The 27,166-nt window shown below is 51.9% G+C and overlaps 1 protein-coding gene across 1 annotated transcript in view; it reads left to right on the top strand.

The window, feature by feature from the left end:
- Nucleotides 1-7,994: 7,994 nt before the first annotated feature.
- Nucleotides 7,995-27,166, top strand: part of GPATCH8 (G-patch domain containing 8) — a 56,928-nt gene continuing 37,756 nt past the window's right edge. Inside the window, exons 1-2 of the mRNA XM_057383179.1 lie at nucleotides 7,995-8,396; nucleotides 23,916-23,990. Coding sequence (XP_057239162.1) covers nucleotides 8,352-8,396; nucleotides 23,916-23,990 — 120 coding nt within the window. The 5' untranslated portion in view covers nucleotides 7,995-8,351. The remainder of the gene's footprint in view (nucleotides 8,397-23,915; nucleotides 23,991-27,166) is intronic.

The following is a 27,166-nucleotide window of genomic DNA, read 5'->3' as shown; positions in this document are numbered from 1 at the left end:
GGAAACCTCTGTCCCCAAAAATAGGGCACTGAGAGAGGCCTGGGGCACTGAGACACACTGGCAGGGACAGGGACACACGGGGGGGAGGTCTTGGACATGCCAGAGGGGGACAAGGCTATGCCTGGAGGGAACCAGGACACACCATGAGGATCCAGGACATGCTGGGGTGATCTGGGACACAGTGGGGGGGACTGGGATGCTCTGGGGAAACACTGGGACACACTGGGGGAACACTGGGATTCCCTGGGGAAACTCTGGGACACACTGACGGGTAGACTGGGACACACTGAGGAAACACTGGGATGCAGCTGGGGGATCCAGGACATGCTGGGGAGATCTGGGACACACTGGGGGGGATTGGGACACAGGGAGGTCAAGCACAGGGTGGGTCACAGCACACACTGGGAGACACCAGGACACACTGGGGGGACTGGGACACACTGGAGACCCTCATCAGGGAAACAAACCGTGGGCAATCACCCCAAATTTCGGTAGCAGAATGGGGGGCTTCCTTTTCTAAGGCAGGGGCAGCCGGGGGGGGCTCTGGTGGGCAGTCCCCTGCCCCCGTCCGCTCCGTTTTGGGGGGCTGGGGGGCTCCTGGCAGCCCCCTTCCCTCCCTCTCTCTGAGTCCTCCCTCCCTTTCTCTCCCTTTCCTGTAACTTAAGCTTTTGTTGTGAGCAGGAGACCCGGGCTGCCGTGAAAAGAGGGGGCCCCACCGCCTTTCAGAGCGTAATTGAAACCATTGCGGCTCCTGGCCGAGGGGGAAGGGCAGGGGGGGCTCCAAAATCAAAGCCTGGGGGGAAAGGACGGGACACACGATGCTTGCGGCCCCCCCTCCCCGCCAGCCCTCCCGGGCCGGACGTGCCGGTGTCCCCGCGGGGCCGGCGGGGCTGTCCCCGCTGCCGGGAGCACGGAGGCTCCGGGGGTGCTGTGGGGAGAGGCGATGGGGTGGGAGCCGGGGCCGGGTGTACTCGATGGGGCAGCCGGCGGGGCTGCCTTTGGGCCCTGCCGTGTGCCCGGGTGCGGCTGGGGGCGGTGGGTGCCYGGTGGTCCCGGGCGGGAGGCGGCGGAGAGGGGCTGGCACGGTGCCGGCGGCRGGGGCCGAGCCCGGAGCGCAGCCAGCGCTGCCTCCGGCCCATTCCCGCTCCAGTCCCTGCTCCCGTTCCCTCTCCCATCCCCGCTGCCATTCCCTGCTTCCGTCCCCATTCCCATTCCCCGTTCCCATTCCTGTTCCCATTCCCTGCTCCTATTCTCATTCCCATTCCCATTCCTATTCTCATTCCCGCTCCTGCTGTCCCTGGCTGTTCCAGCCGCAGCTCCTCTGGGCCCTGGGGTGTCAGGATTTGCTCAGGTGACCTCTGCCGTGTCCCCTGCCGTGTCTCCCGGGCCCGCAGGGACAGGGATGGAGGGGTGCAGTGGTGTCTGCACAGCCACGTGGATCTTGGCTTCYGAAACACTGCGGATTTGGGCTGCTTTCAGGGTATGGGGGGGTTTCACTTCCAGAGGGGGTTGCAGGGGCTATCCCCGTGTTCCCTGTCCTCCTGGGTGCTGGTAGCTCAGGACAAGGGTCCCCAGAACGTCTAGGGACACACTGGGACATCGTTCTACCCAGAGTGGGGGCTGAGCCCTCCTGGGGAGGGCCAAACCCAGAGCAGATCCACCGGTCAGCCCCAAAAGGAACCCCTGGGTGGGCTGGTTGCCACCATCTCCTGCCATCCCAGGGAGGCAGCCAGTGGTGTCCTGCCTGCTCAGGGCTGTCCCCTCACAAGGACATTCAGGGTGGCCAGRGAATCCCACTGATCCCCCTTGTCCCTGTCCAGGCTCCCAGCCCCACCCCAGGCCTTGCCAGGGCCATGAAGGGTTGGCAGAGGGTGTTGCCCCGTCCCCAGAATCTTCCCTGGGGGGTCTGAGGTTGGTGTCTCGGGTGGAGGGGACCAGTCCTTGCACCCAGTGGGAGAGGACGGGTGGTGTCAGCAGGCCAGACTGGTCYGTACTGGGAGTATTGGACCAAACCCAGCTCTTCCCCCAGCTSCCTTTCGTGTCCTCCCAGAGCTGCTCAGGTTGGGGGACACCCAGCAGTCCCAATCCTCCCACTGCTGCACTGTAATTTCATCCCAGTACGGCACTGGGGGATGCTGGTGGGCACTCAGTGTTGCCCTCAGCACCCAGGGGTCCCCATGGGGTGCCACCACATCCCTGAGGTAGCTCCCGTGTCCCTGGTGAAGYAGGACGTGGTGCCCATGCAGCTGCTCTCCCTGGGGCTCCTCCAGCACCAGGAGGTGTCACGGTGCTTGTGGGGTCCTCCCTGCACCCATCCAGGTCAGGGGGGACACACTGGGAACCCCAGACCCTGCCCTTGGACCCTCTGCAGCACCCCWGGCCACAGGCTGGTGGCCTCTTTCTGAGCCTCCTCCCCGGGGACAGGTGCCCTGGGGGTGACACTGGGGGTGGCACAACGGCTGGCACGGTCCCATGCACAGCCCCACGAAGGGCTGGTGGCTATCCCCGCTCTGGAGGGCAGAACACTGAGGGGACACTGGCAGCAGCAGCTCACAGCGTGTGTCCCCGAGGGATGGCACGGAGGGTGGCAGAGCAGAGCGGGGAAYGGAAGGGCTGTGGCAGGACGGGGAGCCTGGGGGTCCCCCGGGGGYGCAGGGGAAGGGAAGGAAAGGAAAGGGCCCCCTGGCTCTGCCCTCGGCTTTGTTTCACACTTTGGAGGCTCTAATTAAAAGCAGGCACAAAGGGCCTGGCTGGTGGCAGGCGTGAGGTGCCAGCGCAGGGCAGGGGCTGTCACCAAGGGAACAGAGGGACACGGGCACTGCGGGGGCCCTGCACCCCTGGGTGGGAGCGGGCACACAGACACACGGACACAGGGACACAGGGACACACGGACACAGGGACACATGGACACACAGACACATGGACACATGGACACATGGACACAGGGACACACGGACACATGGACACAGACACATGGCCATATAGACACACGGACACATGGACACAGGGACACACGGACACACAGACACATGGACACATGTGCGCACACACAGACACACGGACGCACGGACATGCGGACACGTGTGTACATACGGATAGATGTGCGCACACACGGACACATGGACACAGACAAACATATACACAGACATGTGTGCACACACTCACAGACGTGTGCACAGACACACACGTGCACACACACATGTGCGCACACACACACAAACAAGTACATGCACATGCACACACACATGCACAGACGTGTGTACGCACACACGTGCACACAACCCAAACACATGTGCACAGACACATGTACATGCACACACAAAGACATGCAGACACACGTGTGCACACACATAGACACACACACACAGTGCATGCAGGAACGGTGAGCGTGGATGTGTGGGAGCAGGGCTGTGGGTTGGGGTGTGCTGGGGCTGGCAGTGTTCAGGGGTAGGTGACTCCTCTGCTGGCACATGTGTGTGTGCGTGTTTGTACGCCTGTGCCCAGCTTTGTTGCACACACGCTGCCCTGTGGGGTAGGGAGGGTAGGAACCAGTGCTCAGGCCTGGTTTGAATTGGACTGAACTGGTCTGATGGTCTGCGGTGATTGTGGGTGGGAGGGGTCTGTGAGCAGGGAGTTTTGGGGGCAGAGATGAGCCCTGGGTATGGCTGGGGTGAGCCAAGCCAGGGGCACTGGTAAAATAAGCCCTGGGGTGCCCCATTCCGGGGACAGCCTGGTCAGCAGTGGGTGGGCACAGCCTGAGCCACGGAGCACAGAGGGTCCCCGGACTGGGACCGGGGCACTGGTGGGTTACCCAGAGAGCGGCTGTCAGGAGCTGGGAGCTGAGCCCCCACCACAGCMCGGCTCTGACTGCCCGGATCCCTCGGGGCAATGAGATCCCGATGGCRCGGTGTCCCCCAAAGCCACCCCCGGGGCACGGAGCCTGCAGGGCAGGCGCGGGGGAAAGTGGCTTAAGCACACCTTGACCTTGCTGGCGGGGGAGGGATCCCCCGAGCTTGTCGGACACATCTCCTGCCAGCGCCGGCATTGAGAGCGCGCGAGGCCGCGCGCGGAGGAGCCGGCATGAAAAGGCAGCTTAGGCATCTCCTGCTGCGCCAGATGGATTAGGGGCTTCGGGGAGGCCGGGGGACAGCCAGCGCCACCGCCACCGCCAGCGCCACCGCCACCGTGCCGGCCAGCCGCGTGCCGGCGGCCAGGCCGCGGGGCCGGGGTGGGCACGGTGGGCATGCGGCCATCGCCCCGTGGCACCGTCCCGCTGGGACATGGAGGCTCCTCAAAATGGAGCGTGGAMAACGCCAAGGGCTGTCCTGGCAGGGAGGGCACACCCGGGGCTGGCAGCGCCGGGCCCCCTGCGGGTGCCCCCAGCCTGGCTGCAGCTGTCACTGTCAGGGCTYGGGTATTTTTAGAGCCGCCCGGGGACCGCAGTCACCATTTCTACCCATGGAGCTCGTGGGATCAGGGGTGGGGGGGAGAAATGGGCCACAAGTTTCCCTTTTTGCTCTGCTTCAGGGTTGGAAATGCCCTGTAAGTCCCCAGGGAAGCACCTGGAGCTGGCAGTGGGTCCCCATGGGGTGCAGGGACCCCATATTGGGGGGGTGGGCATGGTCCGGCCATGTCAGCCCTGCCCCCATGCTGGATTGGGGTCTGTGTTGCCAGGGCAGTGACAGTGATGCCCCACAGAGACAGCCCGGACCCCTGGGTGCCCCCCGGGGACTGTTCCAGGTCTGTGGGGCGGCCCCTGTGGAAATGGAGGAGGGATGGGTGCCCCCCTGGCCATCCCTCCCTGTCCCAGGAACAGCTGTGCCCTCAGCCTGGTGCAGGGGACCTGCCAGCACTGGGCATGTGACAGGAGGTGACAGAGCTGCTATTTATACCCTCCTGGGTCAGGGCTGGGTGTGGGGACACCAGTGAGCCCATGCCACTGGCCCGTGGTGACTCTCAGGGTCCCCTGGGTGCCCCAGCACCCACCAAACCTCCTCACAGGGTGACCAGAAGTGTCACACTCCATGGTGTCACACAGCCATTCCAACTGTCCCCAGCTCACTGGGGACACAGAGCCACCTGTGYRTGCAGCAGGCTGAGACAGGGACATGAACCTGTCCCCATGCCCAATGTTGTCCCGATGCCCAGTGTGRACATTGAGCTGTTCCTGTGACTGACAGTGGCATGAAGTTGTTCCCAAGACACTGAGTTGTCCCTGTGCCCAGTGGGACACAGAGCTATCCCTGTGCCACTCTCTCCAGGCCAGTGGGTCCCAGAATAGGGCASRTGTGTCCTCCAGCAGTCACAGGTCCAGAAGAGCAGGTCCCCAACAGAACAGGCCCTGGGCATTTCCTGGCCTCCCTTCCCCTCCTGGGGCAGTGGGGCTGGGGGCACAGCCTCCCCCTCTCCCCGAGCTGCTTTCTGTGAGAAGAGGGACCCTGATTGRTGCAGCACCAGCTCCTGGTCCCCCTAGCCTGCAGGGAGGGGTCTCCTCCTGCCCATGCTGGGGGTCTGGGGTCCCCTGGCCTGGGGACACTGTGCCCCTCGGGCACCTCAGGCAGAGAAGCCCAGGGACTGCCCYGGCTCACCCCTATGGCACTGAGGGAAATGGGCAGGGCTGAGAGCCCTTGGGCAGCACTGAGGGCACCTGGCACCAGGATCACCCCTGCTCTGAGCTTGGCACCCATGGGGTGCCAGAGCCCCTCATCCAAAGCCCAGGCAGGCAGGGCTGGGTGCCCCCCAGCCATGGGTACTGATGAACACCAGCTTTGTGCACGCAGCAGGGTGGGGGGATATTGAGAAGGGGCAAAAGGCACCAGCACACTGAGTCCTGCCAGGGGAGCTGCTCCCCTCCCCAGGGGTGCCAGGTCCCCACACTCCRGGTGCCACATTCATCCCACCTGGCTCAACACGTGGAGCTTTGTCTGGCTCAGCACCCCATGGTGGGTGGGGGCCCAGGGGGTGRGTGAGGGTCCCAGTGACAGCCTGGGTGGGGCAGGAGCCCCCTGTGGTGGGCACAGTCCCTGTGCTGGGACGAGGGTGCCCATCTGGGACCCACAGGTGGGCTGGGCTGCAGGACACTCATGTCCCTTTGACYGAGTCACTGCTCCATGTGGCCTGGCTGGGTTCCCTGGGTGGGGTCCTGGGTCTAATACTGCCCACTTGGACCCATTTGGGTGCTTTGGGAGGACAGGGAGGGGACCACAGAYCTGACTTGGGACACTGGGGTTTTTGTGGGGAGTTGGGTAATGCACGGCCAGGCACAGCACCGACAGGATTTTCTTAGGGCAATGAGGAGAAAATTCAAGCACATTTCTGCCCAGCAAAGGCTCTCATGGCCACACTGCAATCCAGAGGTCCTAGCTCACAACCACACCGACTCCTTCTYAGCACACAGAGCTGGCTGGTGCCAGGAGAGAGCCAAGACTAGAACCACAGGATGTTAAGGGGTCAGAACGGACCATGAAGACATCTAGTCCCACCTCTGCCCTCCATGGGCAGGGGCACCTCCCATTAGACCAGAYTGCTCCAGGCCTTACCCAACGTGGCTTTGAACACTGCCAGGGTTGGGGCATCCACAACCTCCCTTTCCTGGGAGTTTAATTCCCATGAAATTCCGGGGGCATTCTGAGGTGGGGCAGCAGGATGAGCACAGCATTCCCTCCCAGCAAGTGAGGCACGTGTTCCACACGGGAGTTCTGGCAGCACAGGCCAGCCTGGCTCACTGCAGGAACATATTGAGTCTGCAGCTACCCCGTGGGGCACAAAGCACAAGCAGCGCTTCAGGACTCACTGCCTCACTGCGCAGGGCACAGCTGTCCCCTCAGGGACATGTCYGGTGGCATTTGGAGGCACAGAGAACACACTGTGCAGCCCCGATGCCGAGCTGCTCTCTCACCCTGCCCTGACAGGCGGCAGAGGGCAGCAGGGCCCGGGCAGAGAGGGAAAGCAATGAATGAATGGAGGGACAGATGGGATCCGTTTTTCCTGCTGTCAGGGTGGGCGGAGAGCTGGCGGCACACGGTGCTGTGCTCAGGGACAGCTGGTGACAGCTGTGCTGGGGGATGGAGGAGCAGAGACCCCTGCAGACCAGACCCCAAACACAGCCAAAGCCCCCAAATCCATCCCTCCGGCCTCAAGTCCCCACCCCTGGATCCCAAATCCATACCCAGATCTAGATCCTRGATCCAACCCGGATCCCAAAAACAGATCCAGACTCCAGACACAAACCTAGCACCCACCTACAGCCCCCCGATATTGCCCAGGGCACTGCTCATGTGCCACTGCAGAGTAGAACAGGACTGTGGCTGCTCGAGCCGGGCACACACTTCCCACTCAGGGACAAGGAGAGGTGTCYGCAGCTCGGCCGGAGGGCTGGGGCAGGAGCCAGGGATACGGGCACGACTCTGGCTCCAAGYACCGCGATGCGGCTCAGGATTTGTGCTGGGCACTCCCTCCGGGCCGGGCGCACGTACAGTGCCCCGCCGAGGACTAACCCCAGCCCCAGGGCGGTTCCCAGTGCCGAGGGGCGCCGGGCCACCCTCAGCCACCCTCAGCCACCCCAACGCGGGCCCCGGCGCGCTGGTTCTGCGCATGCGCAGCTCCAGCAGCCAGCACGGCCCGCGGCGCACAGCGGGAGGGGCGGTGGCGAGCCTGCGCTCCCATTGGCTCGCACGGCCGTCACTCAAGCGACAGGGGSAGCTCCCATTGGCTCGGGCTGGGAGGGCGGGAAGGCTGAAGAGGGGCTCGCGCTCTCCGCTGCCCGGGTCGAGCTCTCGCCGTGTGACGGCTTTACGCATGCGCGCAACGGGGGACGGGGTGGGTGCCTCGCGCTGCGTTGCAGCTCGCGCCCTAATTGGCTGCTAGGCACGCGCGTGCCGCTGCTCTTGCCTCATTGGTTGTCGGGCGCACGCGTGTCGCCGCTCGCGCCCTCATTGGCCASCGGGGCGCGCACGCGCGCCGTGATCTGCAGACAGACACGCAGCGAGGCTTGGCGGGACGTGACCTGTCGCGGCGGAGCCCTGAGGGCGCGGCCGGCCGTGCGAGCCGGTTCCGCTCCCCCGGTGTTCCGCCCCCCGGTGTTCCGCCCCCCGGTGTGCCGCCGTCTCCGGGCCGGTCCTGCCGCCACCGCTCCGCCAGGCCCCGCTGCAGCAGCCATTCCGCTCCGCCGCTCCGCGCGGTGGCGCCGCCGGCCAGGGCCCACTCGTTGCCGATCACGTGACCCTCGTTGCCGCGCACGTGACCAGAGGGCGGCGCATGCGCGTTGCGGCGGGGGCGGTGCAGGCGGGCGGTGCTGAGGGCGGAGGCGGCGGCGGCCGGAGCGGGGCCGGGCCGGGCCAGGCCGGCGCGAAATGGCGGACAGGTTCTCCCGCTTCAACGAGGACAGGGACTTCCAGGTACTTCCCTCACGCCACCCCGTGTGGCCGGGGCTCCTCRGGCTGGGCTCGGCTGCCTTCGCCCCCCCCGCCGGGGCTTTGTGCGCGGGCCCGGCTCTGTGCCGCGGCGGGGAGCGGCACGGAGGGGAGCGTGGGGGACCGGGGATGGCTGTCAAGGTGACCCGCGGTAGGGGAGGGCGACCCGGGGACGAGGGGCAGCGGGCGCCGTGGCATGACGGCGACGGCGAGGGGGCGATCCCGCGGAGGGGCTGTCGGGGGAACACGGTGAGAGGATCAACCCTTCACCAGTGATGGGACCGGGCACCCCTGGGAGGGGCTGAGCTCCTTCCCGGTGAGGAACCAGCTCCCCGATGAGGGGATCACCCACCCCCAGTGAGAGGTCGGGCCACTCCCCCCCGGGACCGCGCCGCGCCATCGGAACATCTGCCAGCGACCCCCTTTCTCTGGAAAACGCCTCTTCCTTCTCACACCCGGCTCCCCCCCCGCCAAAACATCAGTATTTCAACGTAATTAGCGCCACTGATGCTGTTTTAAAGGGGGTTTAAATAAACAATGGGAAAATTAACGTTGACTCATTAAGCTTGAACAATGACATGTTGTTCTCTGACTTCAGCCCGAGAGAGTCTCGGGGTTAGAAAGGAAAACAAAAGAAGCGAGGGTAACGCATCTCGAGTAGAGCCGTGGATGAGCTGTTGTGTGGGTCCTTGTTTAGGGAGCCTGGAGTTGGAATGGTGCTGTTCATCCCCACTCGGGCCTTTTACCCAAAGASCTGGGAGGTTTTTATAGTGTGGAGCTTGCGTAATTCTGCTTAATCTGGCATTAAGGTGCCGTCTTGGAAGCAGTCAGGACATCCAGGAGTGACTGATTTATGTTGTTTCTGGATGGGATAAGGGGTGCACACTTCAAAAATCGTTATTAAACTGTGTTAGAAACGCACAAGAAAACAAATACCAGCGTGGTTGTGTTTGCATTGCTCTGTGAATGAAGGTTTGGCTCCTGCCACAGCCCCAAACATGGGTTAGTTTGCATCCTTCATTTCCTTAAATGAAGAAATGAGCTGTAATTAACACTGAAATGGTCTGATTTGACTTTGAAGTTTGTGTTTCAGGAAGTGGCACGAGCCAGATCTTGGGCTTGAGAACAAATTTCTCGCAATCCTTTCGTATGGGAGAGATGGGGAACGTAAACCAAATAGGGTACTGTGGCTGTACCCAGGGAATGGGTGAGCTCTGCAGTCGTGTCYACATTTGCCTTTGGGTGTCCTTGTTCCTGTCCCTTTATGGGGAAATCCCATGGCAAGAAAAAATAATAGTAGTGGCTAAACCTGTTAGTGTGTCGTGGCTCTGGGTGCGCAGGGGGAATGTGTGGTGATGTCAGGGAGGAAACTCGGTTCCATTATCCGATCCCAAAATCTTGGAAGCTACCGAGTGTGCCTGAGGTCAATAACTCAGTCCCAMCCCTGCGTCCCCTTGACTTGAAGAAAGGGCAGTGTTCTAAATTGGTATTTATCTGTGCTAAATACCAAGCTTTCCTTGTCCTTCCTGTAGACTGGAGTGAAAAATAACGTAGAATTTGGTTTTATGGAAGGGTCACTGCTCTGTTCTTCYCTGCCTGAAAATGTGCCAGGGAGAAGAGAGATATTTTATTTTGTGTTAAAGCTTCCTGTGAGGGAAAAGTGGAATCGGTCCCCTGGGAAGAGCAGTTTGAAGCTGGTTGAGGCTTGGGGAGGACGGAAGGTGAAAACAGTGAGCTGTGGAAGAGATGATCCGAGGGGACTGGTACAAGGTCACGCTGAATTTGGGGGAGCTCAAAGGCCTGTGCACTTCCCACTGACAGCTGAGCGATCAAACAGTTTTTCCAAAGTATATTGGTRGAGGAAAGATTTTTGATGATGAAGAAGGAAAAATAAACTTTGAAGTCACTTTCAGAGAAGACTTGGGTATTTTCTGCTCTGTAGTTAGACAGAGATTGCTTGAGYTGTAACATGGGTGTGGAATACAGGAAATGCTCACTGTGCTGAGTGTTTGCAGGGCTGCTGTGACCATAGCTAAGAATGCACCTGCCTGTGCCTCTCCAGAAAATCCTGTTCTCCAAACATAACAGAAATAAGACACTCTGTTGGGGCAGCTCCCTCATAGGAGTGTTTCTATCAGCATTAGGGATCCCTTTTTACACCAACTTTAGTTCTTTGGCAGGTGGAATTTCTGTCTTTGGAGCAGGTGTGACTCTAGGATTGGGACCCCGTGTCCCTGCTGGGCTGGCGAGTCCCAGAGAGTATGGCCAGAGGGAGACAGGCTCTAAAATTACACAGCTTGAGCAGGGATGGATGCAGTGTGGGGAGGGAGGCTGTGAACATCTCTCAGATTTTGTTCTGGGGTGATCTACTTGTGATCTCYTCAAAATGAAAGGATGTGTAACAGTGTGGAGAGAGGGGGAGAAACAAAAGGTCAGGAGTAAAGAGTGTAGGTCAAAGGAATTTTTTAGCTGTTTGGAAGAAAGGCAAAKATCTTGAGATTAGTGATGTGACTAATGGAAAAGTCACTGGATAAAAAAAAAAGCATTTTAGAGTTCTCATTGTTATCAGCCTTTCTGGAGAGCAACTGGAAAGAGTCTGGGAGGATCAGTTTGGCAAGAGTGCAAGTTGAGCACTGTAGGCAAGGGAGAGCTGGCAGTGCAGGGTTAGCAGAGGTGATCCTTGCRTTTCTGAGCTTCTGATATGCTGGAGAAAAGTGGATTAAAGGTGAGGGAGCTGCTGGGAGCTGTTCTTCCCTCCCCTGTGCCCTACTGAAGGAAGATCAGTGCCATCAGGGGAGATAGGAATTGAAAGATACAGCACTGGAGAAAGATCAGGAAGGAAGGAAAGAAAGACCTAAATCAGCTGAGAAAGAGAAGGTRTCCATGGTCTGAAGTGCATGGAAAGGTGCTGAGGGAGAAGGGTTGTGGGCAGAGRGATCAGTTGAGAATTGGAGGGAATGAGGGATCTTCCTGTAGCTGCAGCCAAAGTGATGTGGTGGGCATGAAAAGAGCTGCAGAGGGAGTGATGCTCCTCCCTGGGAGATACAGKCAGCCCTGTGGAAAACAGTGGCTTGTGTAAGGGTAAGAAAACCATATATTCCTAAGGAAAACAGTCGTCTTACGGAGGGAGAGGAGAAAGATTGTATGTTCTGAAATGATTCCAACTCTTCTCTATGGYTGGGTGGAAGGAACCTTGAAGCTAAAGATGATTTGGAATTTGAAATTGTCAAAGGAGCAGGAATGGCACTGGAGGATATCACTGCAGTGAGCTGATTAGGCAGCTCTTGCGTTTTTCCTTACAGGATTGTTGTGCTGTTGCTGTGCTCTGTAGCTTTAGAAGCCACGCTAAAGGCGTAGATCCTCTTCCCGTTTTGCTGTGAGCTCTGAAACCTTAGAGAAACTCAGAAAGCTCCTGGTTCTGACTGTATTTTGCAGGTGCTGAACCTGAGGGCTGCTCCTGAGAAAGGCCTTGAGCTGTGCTCTGCCTGTCATGGGGATCTTTCCCTAACCAGGCCAACCCAGGGCTTCGTTTGGGAGTCTTGGACAGGGAAATGGGTTAGTGCAGGAGGAAGGATATCCCTGACCTTCCTTCCCTTSCTTCTCTCTAGGCTCTGCAGTAGCAARTGAAGCCTTGAGTGGCTTATCCAAATAAATCCCAGCCTTTTTCCATTTTCCGTACAATAGTGGTTATTTTTGGGTTTCTGACAAGCTTAGTCCTTTGGACAAAGGATTGGGGAGCTTGTCTGTTACAGCTCTGTCACTTGTCTGTGCCACTGTCCCCTGGACTGATGGGCTTCCCTGGCWGAGACAAATGGGAACCACCGTAATTTGGAGGAATTCCGARCAATAGCTGYAGGTGATGCTAACAGAATATTMTGGGAGCATTAATGAAAGCTRTATGAACACATGAAACTGTTGCAATAAGTAAATATATATTYTTAGTTCTATTTTTGCATTTGCAGTGATTTTATTYTTTAGATTAGCCCTGAAAACTCAAAGAATAAMTATCAYGGATTGTCTCTATTGCTGTAATCCGATTGAGCTCCCACTTATTACCAGATGTTGAGAAAATGTTTTCTTGCTGCATTTTTCTCCTTTTCATTGTTGAAGCAGAAATATTACCAGCCATATGTGTCTATGTGTACAATAATTTCCTCTTCCTACATACATTGCACTTAGTGGCATCATTAGCCAGACGGAACACAGGCTGTTCTGTCTCTTGGATTTTTGGTGTTGTGTAGTCTGTACAATGCAATAACACTTTCACTCAGCAGGAAAGCCTGGTTTTTCCCTGCTGGGTGGAAGTGTGGCCAGTCTGAACCGCAGCTCAGCTATTCCTGCTAATTCCAAGAAGATAGGTGTTTTTTTTCTTTCCCTCCACAAAGGATTTGAAGAGCTAAGCCAGCACATCACTGCGTTTCTGGCCCTGCCGCTTCCAGCAGGTTGAGCTGAGCACTGCTGGCAGGGGGATTTTATGCTTTTTAATTGGCAGAATGTCAGGGATAAGTTCTGTTCCCAAGCAGCTTAGGCAGCGCTTTACCGGACAGCTGGGCCGGCAGTGAGGAGGTTTAGAATCCATCCTTAATGAGTGTGGCCATGGCTGCAGCTTCAATTCCCTTCCCAGGTGCTGCCTAAGGGAAGTGCATTTGATTTTCATGTCCTTCAGCAGGCCCAGCTGCTCGGGGCGATGTGGCACAGGGAGCTGATGGCTGCGCTCTGCGCTGCAGAGAGATAAAAAGGGTCATTTTCTCTGCYTGCCTTTACTAATTGGGAGAAGAAAAACTTAATGTGGGGGAACGAGGATTGGAATCTCTGCAAAATCTGTTAGACCGAGCTTTCAGCTGATCCAAGATCCTGGGGTGTGAATTTGCCTTTGGCGGGAGTAGCTGCAAGCAGTCAGAAGGCAGCCTTTGCCTTTTCCATGGAGTGTGTTCCGACTGAAGAATTAATCTGAGATTTTAAAAGATCTATTAGTATTGTTTGGAGATCTTAATTCATCATTAGATTCAGGTTATATTTGTGACGTGGGCCCAGCGCAGGCAGAACACGGCTCCTACCTTGTTGGCAGGACGTTCTGACCTCTCARTTGAGCAGAGCAGGAATGGCAGAACTGTGACTGATTTTTTTTAACCTCCCCGTGTGAGGAGGAGGGGGGGAGAAGACTGGGGGAAAATGTGTTCTAAGTAGATCAAGTAGTATTGGTTCCAGTTTTAGAACATCACAGRAGGGTCTGAACTTCAGTGTGGATTTCTGGGACTCACGTGGTGAGTTAATTTTATATAGACCTTTTTYGTGCCTTGCCCCAGCCTTCGTTGTCGCTTCTCTCATACCGAGATGTTCTCCACTGCTGAGGCTGAGTGAATGGGAAAGGAAACACTTTATTCTGCAGTCCCACCAGCCGTTTCTGAGCTACCTCAGCTACTTCTGAGTCACCCTCTCCGAGACAAAACCCGCCCCTCTAACCAGGCTCCTGCCATCCTCTACGTGGAAWTGTGGAGCTTCAGGAGTGCATCTGATAAAAAGCAGTTCTAGGGCAGCACTTCCTCAGTTGACAAGAGGTTTTTCTCCTACCACGCAGTTTTAAACCTGTAATAATTCTTGGTACTTTTCTCCCTTCAGGCAGTTCTATGGGCGGTTAATTTTGAGATTTTTGGCCATTCACAGTTTTAAAGCCAGAAGTGAATATTAGGATGCTGGCTTWAAATATCCAGGTATTACTTACTTAGCTTTGACTTCCTGTTGTTTGACCTAGTTCTGAGTCCAGGAATTTGTGTTTGACTGCAATATCTCTCTCTTGAAGACAACTGGTGATGGGGAACMTTTTCCTTTGTAGATTGTTCTGGTAGTTTACCCATTGAAAGCTGCATTTTCTTAATTATTTCTTACACATTTTTTTTTAGTTTCAGCTTTTAGCTGTTCTTTTTTATGTCCTCTGCTTTGCCAAAGCACATACTATTRTGCTGTGTCTTTTGAGAGCCTTAATGGCTCTGAATTCTCTTATTGTTCTCCCTTTGTGTTGTAACACCTTTATGCATCTTAAATTGTCCATGCTCGTGACTGGAAAACTTGCACAGAGGAGTCTAGAGCAGATTCACCTGTATAACATACATACAGAGATAAACATCTTTTTTACCACTTTTTGTGTTTGCTCTTCCTTTGTTGTACACCCTTGGTCTGCATTTTTATCCTTTCCCCTACTGTGTTGCGTGAGGAGGTTTTAACTGGGATTTCTCAGCCTGCTGGGTGCAGTCCCGTGCTGTGGCTGTGTTTGTCCAGGGCTCTGTGAAAGTAGACGTGGTGTCAGGGAGCTGAAGCCTCTCTTTCACGGGTCAGGTTGCTCTGTACACAYGCGTCCACACTGTTGCTCACTCTTTGTTGGGGTGCCTGATCTGCAAACTGAGCTGGCAGGTGCTCTGTTTCTTCTGGTCATTGATAAAAGTATTGAATGGCGCTGGAGTCTGTTAATGTGCTTCTGAGGGAGATTTCTTGTGAGATTTTGATTTAGAAACAATTCTCTATCAAGTCAGACACAGTAGTAAGAAAGAAAAGGCAGATGGTATTATGAAAGCTTGGAAGTTTGTAGTGGTAAATGGATTACATCYTAAATATTCAATGATTAGCACCATGTCCCATCAGGCTGGTTTCTCTTGCTTTGTACTATCTGGTGTGGTCACACACTGGAGGGAAGGGGTGACATCCAGGGGTGGCATCCAACGGGTCCTGGAGAGGTTGGTCTGTGTGAAYCTCATGAAGTTCAGCAAGGGCAAATGCAAGGTCCTGCACCTGGATCAGGGCAATTCCAAGCACAAATCCAGCCTGGGGGAGAATGGACTTGGGGATGTTGTTTGATGAGAAGTTCAGTGACTCAGCCACGTGTGCTGACAGCCCAGGAACCAACTGTGGGCAGCAGGTGAGGAGTGGATGCTGCYCCTCTGCCCTGCTCAGGTGAGACCCCACTTACAGACCCCACCCTGGCATCCCCAGCACAGTAAGGATGTGAAGCAGCTGGAGCAGGTCCAGAGAAGCCTCTGWGGGCTGGAGCAAGRCTGGGAGAGCTGGGGKTGCTCASCTGGAGAAGAGAGGACTCCAGGGAGAGCTSAGAGCCCCTCACAGGGCCTGAAGGGGCTCCAGGAAAGCTGGACRGGGATTTAGAACAAGGRGTGGAGGGGCAGGACAAGGGAGAATGGCTTCCCACTGCCAGAGATTAGATGAGATATGGGGAAGAAATTCCTCCCTGTGASGGTGGTGAGGTGRAGTGAAAGTGTCCAAGGTGAGKTTAGAGCACCCTAGGCTAGTGGAAYRTGTCCCTRCCCATGGCAGGGCATGGAACAAGATCGTCTTGAAGGTCTTTTCCCCACCCAATCCCTCCCATGGTTCCATGTTGTCTGAAGGTTCTGCTTAACCATGAACACGTGGGTGCTGGAAGCTGCTGCACCTTCTACATCGAGGCATTTTAAGAAATGGCAAAGAGAAAATGGGTGAGTGAGGCCAGTGCTGGCTCTTGGGTGCAGCTGCTGAAAGACTGCAGAGCATCCCTCGTGTGCTGGAACAGATCCACAGCTGGTGGTGGTGCGGCAGAAGGAATCTGAAAGACATGAATTTGTTCTTGTTTGGTGCCAAAGTATGCAAAGCAGGGACCTGCCTCTGGCTCCCACTCCCTGTGTGGTGCAAGCTGTTTATCTAGGAACTGTAGAACATGGTTTTTTTTGGACAGCACTAAGTGGATATTTATATGCACATTTTCCTGGTTTAAACCTCTTGACCCATGACTAGTTTTGAATGTGTTCTGGTGAGTGGGTTTTCAGTGTTTTTGGACTTAGCAGGAAGAGTTTTGTCCAAATTAATTTTTATTTTGGTAAACAAAAGGTGCCATCAGCTTCTCAATATGCAATTCCAAGGTGCTTCTTTCAAATCTTGCCAATTTAAATTCATCTCTGAGTCTCAAGTGATTGCTTTTGTTGTATTGACTTGAGAGGATTTTCCTGTTAAGTACTCTCAGAATAATTGATGTGTGTGTCTGCCGAAAATGAGGTTTTGCTGCAGCTTTCGCAAGATGTTGACTGTAAATATTCAGCTGTTTCTGGGGGTGTGCAGATGTGCTGTGTCCGTACTTCCCACTTGTATTGCAGGGAAGGGTCTGGGAAAGCAATTCCTAACGTGTGGAGGGCAGTGAGGACGTGTTGTTTGGGAATGCTTCATCTCTGTGTTGCTAGGAAAGAATCTGATTTTTTGTGTCTTTATGGACACCACAGAGAACAACAGGAAAAAGGATGATTTTGTTCTGGGAAGCATTAACAAAGGCTTTTCAGGTGCCAATACAAAGTTGCTTTTGTATTGCTTTTTATAGCTTTGAGAACCTGCCTGGCCTTTAAAATTATCCAAGAAAGTTTTCAGGGTTAGATGGAACCTTCTCTTAGGTGCATGTTGGTCTTAAAATTGTATTTTTTTCTGGGTGCATAACGAATATTCAAGAAACWCTGCAAGCTACACTTTCCTGGAGTTGTTTTTGAGCTCTTTGGATGGATTTCTAAACATCAACATGGTTGTCTGCATCAATTACGTTTTGGAGCCCTTCCAYGGTATAGAGTCATCAGGCCCTGCTGAGCTGCAAAGGGCAGCATGAATTACTGCTGTGATCTGTAGTCAGCGTGCGTAGGGAGGTGTGGATCTTGCAGAGGTATTAGAAACCCGTTAAGTTTTGATTGTGTGTAATAAACACAATGATCAGTCATGGGGAGTCRCATTTGGGTTTAACACCTTCCTTCCCCCACCGGTGTTGGCTGAAATGGGTTGTGAGGTCAGTGGGGATGTTGGTGATAAAACCCCACAAATAAACCACATCCGAGCATGGGCAGACCTTRTCACTTGCACCTCCTGTGTTTCATCCATGCCTGGAGTGGGTTTTTTTTCTGTCTGTCCCACATGTGCCACTGTGTCTCRCCCTTGGGCCACTTGCAGAGAAGTGAAACCAGCATGTCTGGAAACAGCTGCTCATGCTGGAAAGGTTTGTCAAAAGAGAACTAAGTATAAAATGAGATGAGTGTCAATGGTGGTTTGGTGGAATTCCTGGGCTTTGGGTCAGGCAAGAGGCTGGTGCTCCACGAGGGCTTTGCAGAGCGATTCCTGAGCCCCTTGGCCACTGCRCTGGTGGTAGACAGGCCATGTTCACCAGATGTCCTGAATGTGGCATGAGTGCTGTGAGCCAGTTTTGGGAAAAGTGGATGGATGTGAAGGTGCCTTAGCCTTCTAAAGGTTTTGTAACTGCTCCATCTCCTTTGAAAAAGAAAATAGCAAGTTTAACATGATATTTGCTTCTGGRATTGGAGCGTTTTTTCCCCTGCTCCATGGTGGTGCTGTGTGCGTGCAGGGASGGAGGATTTTGGCAAGATGGCATTTGTTCACTTGTGCTCAGATGCTGCTCCAGTTCCCTGGGCTCAGAGCTTGCATCTGTGCTGACCCGTCCCGGGAGGGCTGCAGGAAATGTCAGCTGTGCTTCCCAGCCGCGGGAGCAAAACATTCCGGGATCTGCAGCTCGCGCACTCTGCCCTGTCCTTGCCCACACTAGAAAATGGCCTTTTTTTGTGGGGACTCATTTCTCTTTTTGGTTATTCCTGTGTCTCAGCTGCTGTGCTGAAATGCCYGCAGGACTTCCGGGAATGGGGAGTGGGCTTGGTTAAATGTTTTCAAGTGGTACTTGTGGGTAACAACCCTGAATTTTATGGCTTTACTTAATATTTTTAGAGTTTAAGATTTCTTGATTGAATTGATGGATAAATAGAATATGCAGAAGTGGTGCTGATGTGCTTGAGTGTTTTAAAATTCCATTTTCTAAGGTAAGTGCAATATAAATGTGATTTTTTTTTAGTCTTTTTCTGGTACTCTCCTAGTGTAAAACTAATTTTTGAATATCTAAGGAGCACACTGTRCTCTTTTCAAGTGCAGTTAAGCAGTCATGATCATGCTGTGCTCTTTTCCAGTGCATTTAAGAAATAATAACAGTGAGTATAGTAAGGTTTTTCTGCAAAATTGCTTTCTTTAGATTGTTATTGGCGTGGTCACACAAAGCAGCRTTTCTGAGTGCCTTCCTGAGCCAGTCCTGAAATCCAGTAGGGACATAAATAGATTGTTTCTACTSTGACGTCTCAGCAGCTGCATTCTGCCCATTCCCTCCCCAACCATCSCTGCTTTAATGCTCCCAGGCAGAGCCACAGGGTTTTACACCAGAATCTTTTACTATTTTGATCTGTTCACAGTGTCGAAGGTGTTGTCCCTGTGGTTGGTGGAGCAGGCAGAGTTTTCCCATTCTGGACTCTTCCTATATGCCTTGTGTTGGGTTTCAAATTCACCCCATTATCTCTGGTGTTAATAACCACCGGGCTGGTGTGACTGGGCTCTGGTGGAGCAGGAACTGAAGGACGTCCTGAAAGGACCCCCTGGCTCCATTGTCCTGCTCCTTTGTGTGTGCTGCTTCTGTGTTCGGGTGAACACCATGTCCCCAACTCCAGCCCAACTGCTGGGCTCGWGGCTGCCACATTCTCTTTGGGAATAATCTACGGATAACTTAGAGCTATTCATCAAAGMAACCGCTCATTCCTGTCAGGAATGGGCACTTTATGGAATGCGTCCTGCATGCTGACATCCTAATATGCTCCTGTGCTCGGACGGGTTGCACAGAGCAGTCCAGTAATTAATATCCAGGGAGGTCTAATGGCCCTAAAGCAGTTGAAGTGACTCATCGTTATTTGCTCATTGTGTTGGTGATGCTTTAGGTGTTTTAGAAATGCAGGCAGTGCTCATGACCCGGCTCTGGTTGTGGATACACCCTTGGGGGGGGGTGGGGGGGGTGGGGAATCGTGTGTGAGAGGGAAGGAGAGAGTGTATTTTCTTTTGCTTTGTCATTGTGAAGATGCTTTTAAAGGATTCTCYCTTCCTGTGATTTCTCTGTGTGTCCTTACGTGCTTTGCTGAAAAGGTGCTTCATGTAGGGAGAGAGTGAGTTCTGTGATACTAAACTTTAATAAATGAGCTTAAATCAACAATTAATTTCACTTGCAGTGAGTGATTTATTGACAACAATTCTTGCCACTAAGGATTTGGGATGGAAGTGTAATTAAGTTCTTATTTTTTTTTTAGTGATACTGACTGGGTCTCACTGCCCCAATGTTTAGGATCTTGTAAGTAGGAAAGAAGCTGCAACAGTCTTCCCCTGAGCTCTTAACTTGAATTGTCCCAGGAAATGCAGTGACTCCACTGGGTATAATCTGGGACAAAATGGCATTTGTTGAGCCAGGGCTCTGCAGTATTTAAAGTCCAAAAAAGGGAGAACAAGGGTCTGAAATGCTGCATGGAGGCAGCTTTTGTTTTTGTTGCTGTTTTGAATCCCATATTCAGTGTGTGAGGGCTCCAAGACAAGATTTGGCCAAGAGCTTCGAGYAAAGATCAAACAATGGGAAAGTGAGGAGAGAGCAGAAAACATGTGACTGTGAGTAACCAAAGTGGGTAGAGAGCCAAAGTKCAGATGATATTACACAAAAATTACAGGGCACAAACATGTTGGCTCCTGGAGATGAATGCACAAGGAAGCCAAGTGGTGTGTGTGGTGTATAATGAGGAGTGTTGGACTGCTGGAGGCTTCTCCTTGCTTCTCAGTAGGAAAATCTGTTGAATTTCAGTGTGGTTGTAGGGAAGCACCTGCATCAGACTGCTCAATGTAGCACAAAGTGCTGCATCTTAAGCTGCACCAAGGGAAATACAGGTTAGATAATGGAAAATACAGGTTAGATAATAGGAAAAAGTTYTTTACAGAAAGAGTGATAAAGCACTGGAATGGTCTGCCCAGGGAGGGGTGCAGTCACCATCCCTGGATGTGTTCAAAGAGAGATTGGATGTGGCGCTGGGTGCCGTGGGTGAGTTGAGGTGTCAGGGCAGGGCTTGGACTGGGAGATCCTGAAGGTCTCTCCCAACCCTGGTGATTCTGTGATTCTGTGAAAGTGAGAGCAATAAATGCTGCTGTAGCGGAAGTCTCTCATGTTACTTGTGCTGTTCCAGGGTGGATTGAGGAGTGTCTGTGAGGAAGGGACAGTGCAACACATCTTGTTTTACAAAGCAGGAGKGAGAGAGCCTGGTACAGGCAGCTGTAAAATAGGGACACAAGATGAGGGGGGGAAGGACAGGCAGCCCCAAAATCCTTGTCCCCTGGAGCAGGTGGAAGCTTTGTCATTAGCTCCCAGGGCTGGGAATTTACTGAAGCTCTGTAACAGTCATACAAGAAGAAGGTTTGGGAATAGATTTTGAATAGTGCTGGGTTTAATGCAGCTGTTATTTCATGGCCTGATATCCATGGGGTTGAAGCCGAGGGATTGAAATCTTCTTTTCACGTAAATGTTTCCTCTGAAGTGGGAAGCATCCTTCCAGTCTGCAGAAGACACACATCAAAATCATACTGAAACATCATCTGTACTTGTGTTCATTTTTGCCAGAAATGTAGGTTTTTTTCAACAGATCCAACATTTAGGGTTTAATTAATTGTTGGATTTAAATGCTAAAGTATTTTGTGTTATTCTCATTCATTGTCTTAAGGTACTGCAAAACGTAAATGTTTTGTCGATCCATTCGATGTGCCAGGTTGTAGGATTGGAAAAGAGGGAAACCAGATGGRATTCCCTCCAGCTTGTTCCTTAGCCAGCTCCAGGGATGAAGAAGCAAAGGCACAGCCTGTGCTGCCTCCAGATCCAAAAGGCCTGGGAACACCACGATGGTAGCACTGCCCCAACGAGCTGTGTGTCATGGCCATAGTCATAAAACCATTTTTCTCTTCCTTTATTAGGCATCACTKGCCTGAACACCCCCTAAATCCCACCTCACTATGGCCACTGGATTGTCTGCTTGCCTTTTTCCAGGATGAGCTGCTTTATGGTGGAAGGAAATCTTTTCTTTATAATTTATTCTAGATAGTGATAAATAAAGAGTAGTCTCTGTGATGAGTATCGATTTCAGCTCACTTCGGACACTTCGTTATTCTGAAGCCTTGAATTTCCRAGCTTGGAACACCTTCCTGACATAGGAGCAGGCTGGCAGCATTCCCACGGGGCCTGTTCCCTGTGCTCCATGGCCTTTTTATGCCCAGGACTTGCAGCTGCCAGGCAGCACCTGCCTCTCTGGGAAGCTCTGGTTTTAGTGTTGCAGCTGTTTGGACCAGGAACAAACAGAGATCAAGTACCTAATAAACCCCAAAGAATATGAATATGTAAAATAACCCCCAAAACACATGGAGTGAGTAGTGGTGGGATCACCAGAACTTTGCACTAATGGCTTTGTTTGTACTCTGATTCTCTGGCCATGGAACAGGGAGTGCTCAGCCTTTTGCATTGTTCCAGGGAGGAGATGTTTTTTTTAAGCACTGAAAAAGCAAGTAGTGAAGCCCAGAGCAGCAAGGCATGCTGCCCTCGAACTGGGATTGACCCTTGCCTCAGTAAAAACAGCTTTCAGTGCCTTGGCAGGCAGCACACTGGAGGAGCCAGGGAGTGGRCAGGAGGATTTCTCCTGTTCCAGGTAATTTAGTGGTGTGTGCTGAGTTACCTGGAGGCAGCGAGTGAAAGGAGGCGTGGGGACATGCCTGTGTTCATGCTGAGAGGGTTTCAGSTGTTGGTTAATACGTGGGTTTAATGTTTTCATAGATGAAGTTTAGCAACGTGGTTTTGCTGGTGTTGGCAACATGGGCACTCCTGACTGCTGTGCTCCTCTTGGGCATTGCTTTTTGGGAGGCTGGGCTGTCCCCTGGCTGCTGGGGCAGTGTTTGGTGTGTTTTGATGTGGGCTCCTGGCCTCCTCACATACACAGTCTGTACATCCATGCCGTGCTGTCTCTGAGCAATATTAGCTTTCCAAAGCAGCTCAGCGATTACTTGTGCATRGTAAGCCTGCTTTCAGCTTKCTCCTTGAAGGCTCTCCAAAAAAAMGAGAGTGGGAGTGGATTTCTGTCTGCAGATTAAACCCCAAATTCGCTCTGGAGAGGCCATGGGAAAGATGATGCCCGGGAGCAGAGTGTGGCCAGGGTGAATTTACCACCAGTATCAAAGCACCTTCTCTTGGCCCCAGGTTTTGGCCAAKATGGTCCCTTGCAGATTTGCAAGGGATTTGTTGCTGCACATGAACACTCYTTCCAGTGGATTTTTGGAGGCTGGTGCCTGGCTTGGAATATTCCAACCATYAGTCTGTTACAACTGCAGTTTGCTCTTTCGTGTGCTGGCTTCCATTAAGATTCTTGCAGGAGAAGTTGGTATTGGTGGAAGGAGGAGGGTGACAACATATTTCTCTTGGCAGCAGTGCTGCGTGTTCCTTCTCCAAGGGATTGTAGAACTGGGATGTAAATAAAACCTGCCAGGGGTTGGTGTGCACGGAGCAGCCAGAGGTTCCAGYGGCACTGCACGGCCTGAGGGAGCAATGGGGGGTGACAGCCAAGGTTTGGCACCTCCTGGAGTTCCTGTGGCATTGAGCAGTGCTTGGGAATGTAGCAGAGCCCACTGAAACCACCCCCTTCAGTGGCTTTTGGACTYCTCTCAGCTCAGGAATCTCACCTCTTTTATTTCTGAGTTTGCAGCTGCAAAGTCTAAGTGGTTTATTTCCAAGTCTGTGCTAGTGATGGGTGGATGTGTTGCATCGTGGACCTATTGAACAGGCAAAAATGGCTCATCACCGTTGCAATCTCAGGAATTTGAGGTTTCAGAAACCTCAAAATCATGGCAGTGCTGCAGTGGAGTTGTTTGTTTTTCCTGAAATGGCCCTTCCCTGGTGTGGTCCAGCACCAACACTTGTTCTGGAAGAGAGATTCCCATTGCCTTCCTAGCTCAGGAACCTGCGTGCTCAGTATCCATCCAAAAATGTGGGAAGACCTGATTTTGCTGTGGGTCAGCTGGCAGGGGGACTGGTTGGGGTCAGGACTAAAGGATGTGTGGTGTTTTGGGGGATTAATTCCATGGACAGATCACTGCAGATTTGTGGAAGGGTTGTTCCACACCATGGACAAGCAGTGTGGGCATGGGACAGCTTTCCTTTGGTACCACARTGGGGCTTTGTTGGTTTAAGATGTATGAAATCACATGTATCCCTCAAGCAAAGTCCTGGTGCAGGGAAAGCCTTGCAAAAACCCTTGACAGTGGTGGGCACATCTATTCCTGCTCCTCCATGTCCTATCTGGTTTCCAGACTGGCACTRGTTCTTAAGCTCAATGTTTTCACAGACTTTGTAAAGAAAAAAATCTGGAAGTGTTGTCATTGTAAATGTCTGATATTTTGCCAACTTTAATAGTTTATGATTATTATCAAATTAACTTAGCCTTTAGTGTTTTTTTGTCCTTATAGCTGATACACTGAACTGAGCCTGTATTTAACAAGTTTATTTGTTAGCAGAATTATATAAAATACAACATTGTAACCAAAGCTGTCTGGAAATGAAACTGTTGGAAGTGTGTGCTGTGCTGTGGAGCTGACCCTTGTGTTCTCTTGCAGGGCAATCACTTTGATCAGTACGAAGAGGGGCACCTGGAGATAGAGCAGGCGTCTCTAGACAAGCCCATTGAATCGGTAAGGCCCCCCCTTCTCAGCATCATTCCCCCYGGAATTAGGCCGTGGTCGGATGGTCCTTGATATGAATGCAGTCAAATCTGATAGCAGTGGGCACCTTGGTGTTGGCAGTGAGGGGTAATTGTGGTAAATTGCATGCTGACCTTAAGTGGGCCTGAGATTTAATCTTGAAGTAGTCCTAAAATTAAAACTTGAAATTTGAGTTCAACATGATATTTCAGGAATTATTTAAAAGAATACATTCATTCATAGATATTTATTTTAAGTTTTTATACTTTTGTTTCAARACTCAGTTTAATTCATATGTGAACCTGATGGAATAGTGTAGTAAAATATATTTTGATCCTTTTTAATTTATATTTTTTGAAAACTACTGGTGTATTAAAAGTGTTAGAATGACACCTGGCAGTAAGGAGTGAGGGATCAGTGTTAGTCCAGCAGTCCTTYGCCACGGAGCTGAAACTGCTCTGAGCCTCTCTATAAAGTTGCTTTACCTTGAATTAGGTGTGGAGACTCCCGCTGTAAGATGGTAAAAAAGTAGGGTTGATTTAGTTTACCTTTTTGGAGCTTTTTAATTTTTCTCTTTGCAAAGCACCTTGTGCTGGTTGTAGGCACAACAACTTGTTCAGCCTAAACTGAACCCACGTTTGGCAGTTAGCTTTAGCTAAGTTTCATTTGCAGTTTTGTCCAGAAACAAGAAAACTTGTAGTGAATAATCAAGGGGCACTTAGTTGTGTTCTGATTAAGTTTAGATTTTTGTTTAAAAGTACTTGTCAAGTGTTTCCTTTCTCTATTAATTCAAGTTCTGGTGAAGTTTCTCCACCATAATCAGCCCCTAGAAGAACCAGTGTTAGCCAAAGCCCAGTATTTATTTTTGTTGGTGTGTAGGTTGGTGTTGTATGTGTTTGTGTGCGTGTTAGATGTTTACCAAAAATTTACACAACTTGGGGTGTTCGACGTTTTTCTTCCGCAGCAGTTGGCCCATATTAGCTAAGCAGCCATGATCTGGTTTGTATTGCACGGTCTGCCTTTTTTAATTTCTTCTCTAGGGTTTCCTTTCCCCCTTCTTATTTCTGTTCTTCTGGTCCAGTGAACACTGCATATAGTACCTACTGTCTTAATGTGCTGGCATGATGCTAGATTTAGGCATGGCAGAAATTGATGACGCATGAGATAATGCTGCAGAGATGGCAATTGGTATTCACTGTTCTCCTGAATACTTCAGTCTTACCTTGGGACACGGGGATTCCAATTCAAATGCCAGGCTGGATGGAAATATAATGGGAAATACGTTTTGGTAGCCTACTCTGGGCCACGCTGGAAATTAGCATTTCAAAATAATTCAAATGCTGCATAAGGRCTAGACTGGTTTCCTGATTTCCAGAAGTGCTTTCCCAAACACAGGAGTAGAAGAGGTCACAGGTTACATCTCTGGTGTTCCAGAGGGAGCAATGCCCATGGAAGTGTGTAAAGCATGAGCAGCTACCCTGGGCTCACTGTGCAGCTCTCATCATCCACAGGAGTAATGCTKTGTGCAGTTTGATTAATGCTGAACTTCAGCGGACAAAATAAATTAAATTACGGCTTTAATATTTTATTCACATATATCTCTCACCATCCAAATGTCAGGACATTTTTAATCTTTACAACTCCTTGGTAGGTACACTTCAACCTAATTGAAAACAGTTGGATGGAGACGACAAGAGACTGGCTTATTTTGGGAGAAGAAAGTTAAAATCTCAAATTGTTCTTTGCAGTCGAGTTTGTTTCACTCTTTTTTTRTCTGCAGTAAGAGGATCGCAGATTCGTTAMGGTTGGAAAAGCCCTCTAAGGTCATGGAGTCCAACCATTCTCCCAGGACTGCCAAGGCCACTTCTCACTCATGTCCCCAAGTGCCACATCCACACAGCCTCTGAACCCTTTCAGGGATGGTGACTCCACCACTTTTCAGGGCAGCCTGTGCCAGTGTCCATCCCAGGATTTCAAAGCTGTGACTGCTCACAGAGTGGGTTTTTGGCTTCATGAACAAGTGCGGTGTCAGAAACAAACKGGTCACTTTTGAGGTTAATCTTCACCTGGTCTTTTTAAAATACATGGTTGATTCCTAAGAGAAATTCTCCATCTGGGAAGCAGAAATTACTGTGTTGCGTTTTCCTGACACTTATTGAGGTGATTTTGCTTCCACACTTTTAATGACCGATGTGTGCTTTGAATTGGCAAATTACATGTTAACAGAAAGAATTGTTTTCTTGGCAGAATTCAGCAGGGCACCTCTCCTGCAAGATATTTCACTTGGAAAGCAGTGTTCATTCTGCTGTTTTTGGTTATTTTTTTAAATTCTGTTTTATGCTGTTTGCTCACCCAGAACTGAAATTGAGAGGGAAGGAGGAAGGGCAGATCTRTATTTTGGAACTACCACACATTCTAAGTATTTTCAATATTAACAAATTAGGTTTTAACCCTTAACCAGGTCTCTGTTAGCAATCAAACTGGCCTTTTCCAAGGAATTTGCTCAGCCATGAGTGAGCCTGTGCTTCATGGTACGGAAACAGTTCGGATGATGAGCATCCTTTGTTTATAACTGTGGCAGGTCAAAGCACTTCCCAGTTAAAATGTTATTCTTCAGAATGAAGAGTGAATTAAGCAGATTCTCTTAAATGTGCTCCTTGCAGCTTCCCACATCTCTCTTAGTGATAGGAAGGTGCTCCAAAGCCTGCAGGTGTTGGAGATGGGGGTGGAGGGTTTCCTGTGCCCTGTCCTTGTGACAGTCCCCACTGATGTGAGTGACATCCATCTCTGCAGCATTATCTGTTGAGAGGTGCTGACTGTACTGCTACAGCATGCAACTCAAAGGTGGCTGGAAAAATAGGTTTGGGAGTCTACAGATCATTACAATGTTGAAACGTGTCCTCAATTAGCCTACTGGTGGTGTTGTTCCTGTGGAAATCCTGCTGTGTGCAGCTCATTAGGCCAAAGATGGCTGGACTGAAACATGCGACTCTAACCAGAGTACATTTATGGAAAACAGAGCTGCCAGGAACTAGGCATGGATGTAGCCTGACGAGTGCCAGCTATTTTCCATTACTAAATTGAAGAAAATATTTCATATCAATGGACTCTTCAGAGCTGCAAATACTGATATTCCCCTCCCCCCCACCACCACAAGTAACATCTTT

The sequence above is a fragment of the Malurus melanocephalus genome, unplaced genomic scaffold (genome assembly GCF_030028575.1).
Source record: "Malurus melanocephalus ecotype Western Australia unplaced genomic scaffold, MMel_1.1 scaffold_613, whole genome shotgun sequence".
NCBI classification, from domain to species: domain Eukaryota; kingdom Metazoa; phylum Chordata; class Aves; order Passeriformes; family Maluridae; genus Malurus; species Malurus melanocephalus.
This window is presented reverse-complemented; position numbering and strand designations above follow the sequence as displayed.